Source organism: Onychostruthus taczanowskii, unplaced genomic scaffold (genome assembly GCF_017590055.1).
Source record: "Onychostruthus taczanowskii isolate IOZ18803 unplaced genomic scaffold, ASM1759005v1 scaffold20, whole genome shotgun sequence".
NCBI classification, from domain to species: Eukaryota; Metazoa; Chordata; class Aves; order Passeriformes; family Passeridae; genus Onychostruthus; species Onychostruthus taczanowskii.
The window spans coordinates 636,417-648,955 of NW_024499240.1; the positions used below are offsets into that span (position 1 = coordinate 636,417).

At 38.2% G+C, this 12,539-nt stretch overlaps 1 protein-coding gene across 3 annotated transcripts in view; it reads right to left on the minus strand.

Annotated features, from left to right (window-relative positions):
- The window catches only part of RBMS1 (RNA binding motif single stranded interacting protein 1), a 142,290-nt gene that overhangs the window by 30,355 nt on the left and 99,396 nt on the right, over positions 1 to 12,539 (minus strand). For all 3 annotated transcript variants that reach the window (XM_041403284.1, XM_041403283.1, XM_041403285.1), the window contains exons 3-4: positions 10,654 to 10,712; positions 7,731 to 7,822 (exon numbers count right to left, since the gene is read on the minus strand). In XM_041403284.1, coding sequence (XP_041259218.1) covers positions 7,731 to 7,822; positions 10,654 to 10,712 — 151 coding nt within the window. The remainder of the gene's footprint in view (positions 1 to 7,730; positions 7,823 to 10,653; positions 10,713 to 12,539) is intronic.

Sequence of the window (12,539 nt, forward strand, 5' to 3'; positions counted from 1 at the left end):
CTTGAAACACGCTGGATTTCCAAGCTGAGTTCCAAACAGCAGCCACAGCTAGGATTCTCCTTCCATCTCTGTGCTATCTTACACAGATGGTACTGCACACACAGATGTTTGCCTTTATACAAGATTTTGTCATGGAAAATGGTTACAGGTAACAGTTAAAACTCAGAAAGTTAGGAGAAAGAAAAATTATTTAAGTCATCCCCCTCTCTCTCTGGCAAGCAGGAGTTTAATACTTTAAGTTCTGTGAATTTTTTCTTTACCAAAACCTGTCTCACCATTGCTTAATTCACAGTGTTATTACTATTCTGTCTCAGAGGAGAAAAAAAATTCCTTTGATATCTGAGTTTTTAATTCCTCTTCTGGAACTGAGAAAAAAACAAAAAGTGAAACCAGAGAAAATACCTTCCAACATAACTCAGCTCAAACTTTGCCTTTGCACTAATAATTCTCAGGATTTAAAGGTAGGTGTTCCTCTGCTTAAATTAAATTGTATAAGCCACTTTCCCCTTATATACCTTAAATCTCTTGAAATTATTTGCACTATTTTATGGAAATTATGAAAAATATTTACTAAAGTCAGTGGGAAGTTCTCTAATTTTGGACAGCAAGCCTCCATTAACTTATAATCTACTGAATATAATTTTTTTCAATTCTATACAATTTAGGAAAACTGCTTAATTTGAGTGTCTTCATATCTCATGCAGGGTTTTCCTTAGTTAACAGAACCTTCAGCAGATCCTGAAAGATGCTGAAATTGCTCAGCATTTTCAGATTATGGGCAATGTCTGGGAATTAGTGGGCTACTGTAAGTATACACATTACTAAGAAAACTAGCAAGTCTTGTTTTTAGCAATACAAGTCATCAGGTTTCTATCAGTCTTTTCTCTCCAAACACCTTCAGCTGTGTCTCCAGAAGTTCTCTACCAGAACATAACAATATAAAGACGGAGAGCAGAGCTCTTGCAGAGTAACACACTGCTTTTTCCCAAAGAGTTCCCAAAGACAAAGATACAGCATTTCTTACAAAAACGACAGGAATGATCAACTGTTAATATTTATTTCTGCAGAAAGAGGTGACCAGGACTCCTACATAATGTGAAGTGCTCTACCATCATCTGAAAGAAATTAACTAAAACCTCCCTGTGCGTGCGGAATTGCTCCTAAATTGCTAGCAAGAAACTTGGCAAAAGGCAAGGACATCTGTTTTCTGTTGCTCTGTGTAAGGTCAGAGAGAACAGATAGCCATTCACAAACATGTGACTAGGCACTGCTCACAGCAAGGAAGATCCTCTGCCTGATAGGGAAAGGATTAAATGCTTGTCTGCCTTCATATAGATACTACTTCAAAATTCACAATTGGCCAGTGTCTCACTGAAATATGTCTGTTTTAGCCACAGTTTTAATGCTGTCTGACCACAGACTGTTAACAACACAATTCAGGGAAAAATCACTACCATAATCTTTCCTAGTCCTCCAGAACTGCATATGATTAATACACTAAACATTTAAATTTATTTTTACAGGCACATCTGTATTAAGAAGAAGAATTTAACTACAATAAGCTTTGTGATCTATCACTTCATTAATACATTCCTTTTTTATTTCTCAGTGATTTTGCTTTCCCTTTGCTAGAAGGGCAGGAAGGTGCTCCCTGGGAGCCCTGAATGATCCCACCACAGCTCAAAAGAAGGCACCAGACCCTTGTCAGAACAAGCCACAGCACAACTTAGCAACTGAGATAAGACTTTTGTGGGTTGAAGTTCTTTACTCAAGGCAAGTGTTTGTTAGCTGTCTATTTAGTGCACTTGCAATTCCTGAAGTGATTGTCATGTGGCCCCCAGGTAAGCAAAATTTGGCTTACCTTCAATTTATTTTATAATGACTTTTAAGAACTTTTACGATTATAAGGAGAAAAATTTATTATATTTATTTAAAATCTGTTACAGTAAGATTTAATAATACTACCTACCAAAAGTAGTACAAACTAGGTAAAAAGAAAACTTTTCAAGACAGTTGCTAAAAACTGCTGTAGAAATCTGCTTGAGTTAGCTCCAGTTTGCCTGTCATCTGTTCTTTGGCATTCAGAAGCCCAGATGCAGAATAAAAAAATTGCGACATACCTACCTTCTCCAGTTAGATTGAGTGCACTAGCTACCATGGTAACCTAAACTATTTTTCTTACTTTGCTCTGTAGGAATGAAAACTGATTTAATTCTCCAGAGGGTTGTCACAGTGAAGACAAGTACTATAAGCAATACATTACTGAACTTCAAAAAAGTTAGCTGCTTCTCATTTTGCTCAATTAAAACCATCTTCTTCATCAGCAACATAAAGGAAGATCTGCCTTCAATACATTATCTGTGGAAAAGCCTTGATTTCTGTTACAGAGATGAGGACAAGCAGCTAAGCAGCTTTTCCCTCCTGAAGTTCACACTTTATATGATGTGACTATTCATCTTTTCCAAATACACTTGGGAAAAAAGTCACCTAGAGAAAGTTTAAGGTATAACAGCTTAGGAAGGAAAGATAAAGCTACCTGTACATGGAGAGTACATCACAACTCTGCCTTAGTAACCATGAGTGAAAAATACTAAGATTGCAAATTCAGGTCATTTCTGCACTCCAGAGGATCAACATGAACTCAGACAATGGGCTCATATTCATCGTAAGCTAAAACCCACCCCCACATAACAAGTCTCAGAATCTGATCTGATGCTTTGAGGGCCTGTAGACCACTCCAGAAAACACAAATTGTGCCTTAAGAATGATGGAAATCAGTATGTGATGGGAGAACATCCTTTACATTGTCAGCACATTGTTATTCAAATAAGAAGCAATTGTTAAGTTGGCCCTAATTTTTTGCACAAGCTTAAAATATTTGAAAGTATTTAGTGATAAGTTAATGTGAGAGCTAATACAAATAAGCAGGACCACACTTCATTGTGTCAGCGGAAGCAAAGATTTTAAGGAGGAGGAAATTGTAACGTTATGAATCTGAAGTCCTAAGTCCTAAAAATGTGCAACTCTGGGGAAATCTTCGATGGATAAACAGTGAGTCTTCCCACAAAAATGCACATTAGTGCATAGAACAGCATTCCTTGGCTCAAATTAACAAGTCTCACTGACCACAGAAATCTCCCATGTATGCGGACTACTTTCATGGCTTCTATTGTAAGTAGTATATGTTTTCTAGGGGTTATGCTTCCATAGGAAAAAAACACCAGGAAACAGAAACTCGAAAATAATGAATATCAGCCATTTAAGTTATAAATTATCTTGACTATCTTACAGTGAAGGTGTATATATAGAAGAACTACAAATCTCACGAGGAGAGAGAGAATTGAAGAGACAGGAGAAGACAAGGTCTTCAACAACAAAATGCAGGGCATCATTGAGTCCATCACAGCTGTGTTGGACTTGGATGGCCTAAACAATTTTAAATACTACACTGATTTTAAACACATGGTTGAAGTTCAATTGTGAGAAAGTCTATTAATACTTCTTGTGATGCCTACAGTACATTGGAAGCTCTTTGCAAAAAGTAGTAGGTAATTCCTTATGTAGATACAAGCCTTTCTCGATTATCTCAGACCTGTCAACCTACCAGGAGATGGACAATCTGGTTGTACAAATGTCTCTGCCAGGCCAGGAAGGAGTTAACACTCAGTGAAGTCTGAGCTGGCAGAGCCACACTGGTATTCTAGCTGGCTTGTGCAGCTCTATATTGCTGTCAGTATAATTTATATGCACTCTTGCTGACTTTATCTGGGCTGCAAACACAACGATTCTCTTCCTGTCTTAAGTTTGCTGGACAGAAAGATGAGAAGAAATGTGGTTTTTATTAACCATTCTTACGTAGTAGCTCTTTTTTACCTTTTATGTTTATACATTAGTTTACATCCAGAAAGTAAGAATTAGTCAACTTTCCATTTGAAACAGTTGCTTCAGTAGCTACAATTGAATTCACTTAACACCATTTGATGAGGCAGAACTTGGTCTGAGCAGTGACTTGGATCCTTTATGTTAACCTCAAAGTCAAAAGCCTATGAGAATTTAGGTATCTGATATCTCCATAGCATTTATACCTCACCATTTCTAAAACATCCTTACACAGTCTCAGTATTTTAAATTTCCATTCAAAAAACCAATATATAGCTCATTTTCTGTGTGCATCTATCTTCCTATGCACAAAGTCCCTTTCTGCCTGCTCTGAATAATGCAGAAACTTAGAGCTATCTCACTTTTACTTGTGGGGTGGTGGGAAGAGAAGAGAGTTCTCAGAAGAATCACTCTGACAGCAACCACAACTTTTCTAACAAACAAACTGGCAGAGCTTTTCAATACTACTACTAATCTTATCTAAGACTGCACAGCTCTACAAAATCATTGCTTTTGAACTTATGATTCTTCGTATATAATTATCTAGGAGCAAGAACATACTCTAAGAAAATAAATTTTGGTAAATTAAAAGGAATCAGAATAAAAATTGGACACCCAGCAGTTACTAACTAGTTTAGAAATAACATTACTCTTGCAAGAGTATTTGTATTGATGAATTTGATCTCTTAGTAAGAGATAATATACTGGTTTGTACTGGCGGATCCTGAAACAAGCTGGCTGCCAGTAGAGCTCACATCCTCTGATCCCCTCCCACAGGCACTTACATAACCTGAAAAAGATGGACTTACCACTAGCAATGCTCAAGAGGAAGAGAGGAGAGGGGCAAGAGCTTATTAAATAAATTTTAAATTTCCATCCAAAAACTACTCCCATTCCCTGGCTATTCAATTACCATCTTATGCGACTTCTTAGTCACATTTTCTGGCCAAAAGGAAACATTGGAAGCATTTGTTTCAGCAGTGACCAGAAGACACTGGTAACCAGCAGAAAGCAAAATTCTTCCCAAGCTGCTTGGTCTTAGCCAAGGGTTCCCAATTCACATCTCAGAAAGAGCAGTGTCAGTATTTCATGAGCAGTGGACTGACACAGGGTTCCATTATCGTGGCATCTCCTGAGCGGTGGCCACCTCTCCACCAACAGTGATCCCTGAAACAGATTTGGCAGGATTTGGCCTGAAGCCATATCTCGGCCCTGGGCCTTCCCACTCTGCTCAGCAGGAGCAAAACATAGCAAGTGGGATTTTTTTCAAGTCAGATCAACTTGGAAGCAAACTGCCAAATACAGCATGATTTTACCCCATGGATAGGAAAATAATAATAACCATCATCATCATCCTCATCATCATAGTCATAATCATAATGTAATCCACTACTTAATATTTTTAAAAATAATATAACTGTAATTTGAAGTTACCTCTAAAAAACAGCAAAAATTTTAATATATAAAAATCAGAACCACTTCCACTAAAGCAGGATTTGCAGATGAACTTGCTGACATGAGCAGTTTTTATCTCACTGCCCTAGAGCTACAGCAGGACACTGCAAAAAGGACTTTATGGCAGCCAGAGCCAGAATGTGGTTCAGCAATAACATTTTCCTCCCTGTTCAGCTGCTGTGGGTCAGGAACCATGTCTGGGGGTAGGGTGAGAGCACTGAGGAGCTGTGCTGCTCCTCACACCCTGGGCACAGAGTAATTACAACACCTTCCCATGGATCAATCACCCCAACAGGCATGGATTTCCTCTTTGAAACTGCAGCGGCTGTGGTGGTCAGTAAGGAAATCAATTGCCCAGGCAGACAGGAAACTCCTCAAATCCTTCTCTGGGACACTCAGGCTTAAGCCTGAAGCAGTGTCATGCAGGACCGCCACCCACGGCACAGGTGTCACACGCAAAAGGATAAAATGCTAAACACAAAACCACAAACTTTTATAGTGTTTCACATGTGAAGGGTGGGATTTGCGAATCTTGCCCAAGCAACTGTGACTGGCCATTCCCAGTTTGGAGCATCTAAGCAGAGACAGGATTTTTCAGACAAAAGGGGAGCAGCATTGCCCAGGGGGAAAAAAAAAAAATCCAATGGCTCAAAGCAGACAAAAATCAAAGTAGTCAAACTCATAGTCACTAGTGACTGTTTGTTGTGGTCCTGTTCATTGGGCTGGTTTTGGGGTTGGTCTTTTTAATAATTCAAACATTCTCTATGTTAAGAAGCAGAACAAGATTCACTGGAATGCAAAACTCATAGTTACAGGTTTCCCACAGGTCACCAAGCTTGTAACAGGGTCAGAAAAATACCCAAACCTTTGGGATATTTTGATGCACATTATTTCATTAATGCTAACAAAAAGAAATATTATCGATCTCGCAACTGTCAGAGGAAATGAGTCAGAAATACATACTATAAAAGAGATTAAGAAACTATTCATTAGGTTACTACAGTTAATTATTAGAGCTTCTCCATCTACTCAAGAAAACAATTAAATCAGACAAAGTTCATTAATAAAATGAAAATCTCTTTTTGCCCCTCCTACTTAAATATCATATTCATAAGATGGCAGACAGAACTTTGAAAAATCTGGGATATATTTTAAAGTCATCACCTAAAACCTAAAGATTTAATAAATGGCCTTTATTAAGCATACATAAAACCTTGTAAAAGGGAAAAATCCCAAGTGTTTTCCAGTAAGTATGTATGTTTGTGTCATGGCTGTAATGAAACATGCATTAAGTATGAAACATATGGTTTCCATTTTGTTGCCCTGGAATCCATCCAAAGACATTTATGTTGTTAGCTTAACTGTTCTCTTTAGCTGAGAAGCTGTGGAAAATATCTCATCTGAAAAAAATCTGTACCTAGTGGATAACTATAGATTTGCTAGATTTTTAGCAGACAACTTTAATAAAAAAGCCTCTGAGATTACTAGACTTTAGCTTTTTAAAATTAGTATATAATTTTCAAACTAAAAACAAATTTGCTTTAAGAGGTACCAGAATCCTTTCAACAGATTATATTGGTAATATTTTCTTTAGTTAACAAATTTGTAGAGGTGTTTATGGCTCTCTTTTGGAACCAGGCCATCTGACCTAACAAGAATGCAGATGGTATCATTACTAAAGCATCATCTCCTTAATTTCATAGAAGAGCACTGAAGATGCTCTGAAGATCACATCTGGCTAATAAGTTGGTTCAGAGGCAAGGTTCATTAAAAATTAGAGAAAAAGAAGATGGCTCTCATTCTGTTATTTTTTAATAATTCCTGGATTTGCCTTGATGCAAAAGTAGGTCAGCCAAGAGCTGGCTAAGAATTTCAAAGTATCTATCATGAATGCTCAGATTCAAATTTTACTTACATTAGTAGAAAATATACTAGAAGGGCTGAAAAAAAGTTCAAAGGCTAAATTTTGCCATGGTATACTTAAAAATTAATCCCTAAATCACAAGGCTTCTAACCTCAGTAACAGACAATCTATTAAACCTTTCATATCTTTGTGCTGTAAACCAATTCATTAAGCCTGCTGTAGTTTTTACAAACCATTGATGAACTTCTGTTTGATGAAGCCAATGGAAAAGAATAAATTGATAAATGCAACGAACAAGATCAGTTTGGAGGCTTTACAATTTCATGCTTCTTTATTTAATTAGTTGAGATTATTTGGGATATGGCAGACAAAAGTCTCCATTTTATTACCTTAATAATCACATGGTTTGAGGACTGTGCTCTCAGCAAAGGGCCCTGCAGCTGGAAAATCCACACTGCCCTTGTTGTGCCACTGTACAAGCTTGTTCACCTTCACAACCCACTGCAAGAATTAGGTGGTTATTTTAACTCACCTTTGCCATCTGTGCTTGGACTCCACTGGCCTTTAAAGCAGAAACTGCCTTCTGAGCAGCTGCTGGGCTGTCAAAGTCAACAAAACCATAACCTGAAAGAGAAAACACCATTTTGTTAACAAGACAGCAACCAGCTTACAAAAAACACTTCACAGCCAACAGTTATGCTACTGGCACGGTTATTTAATACAGTTTTCTTGTTGTTTAAGAGGGACAATTTGAACTCCAGGTCTTCATGCAGTGTCCCCCCCAAAAAAACCTAGCAAAGTTCTTGAACCTTGAACTGGTTGAACCTTGAATCTGCCCTAGTGGAACAAATCCACTTCCATGTCCACTCATTATAAGAATTTGGCCAAACTGCTAACAAGCAGTACAGTGCTTTGCTTTGTATTATCTGGTATGTAACCTCTAACAGCAGATTATTTCAGAGATCACCAAATAAAGCATCATCTGTTAATTTTTATGAAGTAAATTCTTATTGCAGTTTGAATAAATGACAAGTAAGTGTGTAAGATACTTTTTGCTTATTCAAAATTGGGAGAGAAATTTAGTTTGAAGGACACACATCTACCCTTATTTTGGTAAATTACTTTTCTCACTGTACATACATAAAAGACAGTTAAATTTAAAAGTGAGTGAAAATCCACCTTCAGTGAAACCAAATGGTTTTCCCTATTATTGACAGAATGTGAAAAACTGTCCTGAAAGCATTTTCTATGCCATATATGCAATCTTTAAATATTAAAATAAGCTCAACATCAATTGAAACAAATTCCATATATTTGCAATAACAGCTTTTCTTATTCTGAATAAGAAAACGTAACTAAGGGATTCCAGGATGTCCACATTGCAATATACCCTGGCCTTAACAGACACTGACCTTACAGGCTGGGATTTTTAATCCAGCCTGGGAATTGGAGGCACAAGGCTCACCAAAAGGCAGTCAGAGTTTGGAAGCTATTTCCACTAGATGCTATTGCAAACCTCATTATGCATTTTTCAATCCCCCTCTTTGCCACCAGTGAGCTGTCCAAGTACTAATAAAATCCCTTTCCAGAGTCAAAGTTGGGGTAAAAGAAAACAAACAAACAAAAAAAACCCCCACAATGAAATAACCTCTGGAGGAGTAAAAAATGGAAATATTTCTTCAAAATATATTACAATCCTCTTACAAGCTATCTATACTGAGAAAAGGTTGTCTAATGTTATGAGTGAACAAGCTTTTAAGCTCTTAACTCAGGAAAAACAACTAAAGCATCCTTATACATCAGTGCAAGCTTATTTATGCTGCCAAGAAGCTGAAGAAAGCAGCATATTGTTTTGTGTAACACGTGGTGGTGTGGATTGTTAAATCCTGACATGAAACAAAGTGAATTAGTTCATATCAAGCTTTGTGCTGCCAAGGCAAGACTAACTTCCCATACCCCAAACTAGCTCTCCACACCCATGGCAGCCTGGGTTATCACCAACACGCTGCAGGGTGTAACACAGACAAAGTTACACACTGACACCAAGCATGCCATCAAAGCTGGCTTTGCCACCTTCCAGATGATATAGAAACTCAATTGCTCCTTGTCCCAGTTAGTTTAAACCCTATGGTGTGTTTTTTGGCAAAAGCCAGAGATGCTGTCAATCTTTTGGTTAAATTCCAGTTAGATATTTACATTCTGCCTACTTATGTTCCCACTGCAATTTCAGCGACACGCAGAGAGCTTCCCTGGAGCCTTACCTTGCAGTGTACTGTCACAACAGGCTGCTAGCTACTGCTTTTCATCAGTGAGATTTAAATCCTGTATTGAAAAGCCATCTTAAATCTCTTAAAGAATTAATGTGAGAATTTCTGTATCTCTGAAAGGACTACTGAACAGTTCAGGAACGGACAGAATGGACAAGCTAAATCCGGTAAGTGCAATCATAGGCATTAACTAATTAAAATAATTGAAAAGGGCATATCCTCTTTCCTAGTCACAATGACATCTGCATACAAGCTAGGAAAAAATTTTCTAGAATTTTCAGTTTCTGAACTGTCAGTGCCTCTTCAATTTGCTTAAGATGGCGAGTTGAGAAGCTGTGTCCTGCACTGCTTCCAAGTTCTGCACAAAAGCTTTGTCTTAATTAATGATGAACTGTCCTTCCTCTGCCTATCAGCTTTCTGCTTGTTATGGGCATTATGTTTATTAACACTGCTCAATCAGCTGACTTAATATTTCACTTTGCTTAGGAAATATTCTCTTGTAAAAAATTAAAATCTGAAATCTGGTATTTCAGTGTCTGCTACCACATCTTCTCCCACCACAAGCATGCTGGGATCTGTATCACTGCAATTGCAGTGAGGGGTGAAAATCCATGAACTGATATATTCCGCTTATCTAGAAGAGTTCTAATTTTTTTTTTTTCCAGCTGCAATTACTTCATTGAAAATGAACCCTCTCTTTGCTCCCAATACATTCAATAGAATATAACAAAACACAATTAGAGTACTGGAACATGTAATTAAGTGCTGCTTCAAGATACATTAATCAATGGAGCTTATTTCCACAATGTGTAATTTTTTAAGATGCTTAGTTTAGTTGAATGGTCATCTGCAAGCTTCCCCAGTTTCTCCAGGCAAAAGGGGAAAAGCTGCTTTTAACTCCATTTTTGTTTTTAAAATAGAGGCGAGCTGCCAGCCAGCACTGTGCTTGTCAGCTCCACTCTGGCTTGGCTGTGCCACGGACACCGGCTGTCTGCCAGCTCCACTGGAGGCAAATGCATTGAATACACCAACCACCAGCAAGAATAAAACTCACTTAGGAGCAAGAATGGGCAAAAAACCCCAAACCAAACCAACAAAGGTAAAATCAACTTAAAATACAATACCAACACACTTTATAGAATAGTTATGACTTTCAGAGGAACACAGTATAAAGGAAAATATACATACCTTTGCATTTGTTTGTAGTCTTGTCCAAAATAGCCTTCGTGGATACAATTTTTCCATACCTAAAATGTATTATACATGTGTAAGGAAAATGAGAAAAAAACATCCTATTATAACAAACACACAAATCACTTTATTTTATATCGTAGTACCCTTTGCTCTATGCAAAATGAAACAATTTATATAGACTATAATTATGGAAATGCAAACTCATACATAGATGGAAGTGACAAAAAAATCAACAATTTCAAGCACAATCTTGTTCAATATTCTCAGTGGCACCACATAATAAGCCAGAAAACAATGCTTTGTAGAAAAGAATTGCAGGCAGTTAAAATCCTGGTATGTATAAGACATCATATTATAGATATAAGCTGGGACTCTCTCAGTGTATAGACCAGTTAAAGCAGACCAGTTTCCTTGTCAGTGCTAGGCTTGCTCACTAGCACAGTACGGAAAGAGGAAAAAAAAAAAAAAGGGAGAAAAACCCAGCAAAAACCCAACTGACAAAATCAAAAATATTACATCTGATTTAATATTATCCTGTTCTGGAATGTCACAAGTGGAAGCTGGAATGTGACTAATGAAAGCTCATCAACAAAGTCGGCAAAAAAAATCTGTACATTTCTGTAAATATAAGCAATTTCAACTAAAACAAAAACACCCCTCAGAAAAGTTTCAAGTTTCTTTTTCTTATTGCCAGTTTCTCAGCTTCTCAGTACCTGGTAAGCCCAGTCTGCTATGCAGCCCAAAGGTGAGCACACAGAGATCTCAGCAACTAAGCTTGGGAAACAGATGGACAGCAATCCCAGGTATAAGAACACTGAAGCACTCTGAGAAGTTTATCAGAATTAGGTATCTTGATCATTTTTAGAGTAGAATTTGTTCCAGGGTGCTTGTACCCAGCACGACATTTGACAGCCATCATTGTCCATATCCTATCAGGCTCCCTAAAAGTTCTTAAAGTGAAGAGTTACATGGCCTTTTGTGGGAAAAAAATCCCTGAAGGATGATCTTGTCTCTGCTACTGTGTCAGTTCCTGAAAGTGCAGAAAGTGGTGGTGGTGAAGAGCCACAACCCTGGTGTTTCTGTGAGCACAGTGACCTGGCCAGCTGGCTGGGGGCTGCCTTGCTCTGCTCCAGCCCATGAACAGGTCTCTGCACATCTGTTCTTTACAGAAACTTTGTGGACCACCTTCCAGTGTGCAAAGATGGCTTAGTGATTTATGGCACCATCCTAGATAGCACGGCACCTGCAAAGAACCAGCCACCATGGAAGGCTGCCAAGAAATTTCAGCAGTGTGAGTCTAGGAGCAAACTGGGAACCTGTATAACAATAGCAGCTATCGCCAGGATTTCTCCTACGATTTTCCCTCATGTATGAGTTGTTCTTCACTCATGCCATGAGGCACAGAAAAGCAGTTCACGCCCCCTGAGCATGGCCAGCAGGATGCACCCCCTTCTTGTTCCCAGCATGTGAACAGATACCAGGGGAATTACTCCTTGCAGTTTCCCCCAAGTGCTTCCTTCAAATTATGACCATTGTGAAAACTTTTCTTCCCCTTGCATTATACAGTCCTGCTTTTAACACAAGCTCCTGTCTTCAACTGCTCATTTATTGGGTGCAACTGCTATCAAGATCCTGCAGAAATCAATGAGCTATAAAACACATCAGTCATGATACAAACTGGTATGCTTTGCCTGCTTACAAAAAGGATTATAGCAAGCAAGAGAAAATTTGTATTCCAAAGCTGCCTATGACATTAGGTCTTGCCTGAAGATCCTAACTCCTCTCAAAGCCTATATACTTCCAGTTGTCTAAGGCACTTGCTGAGGGTTCTCTCCTGCTCCACAGCCTTACTGCATGCTTGGTGAGATTTTGTACCTACA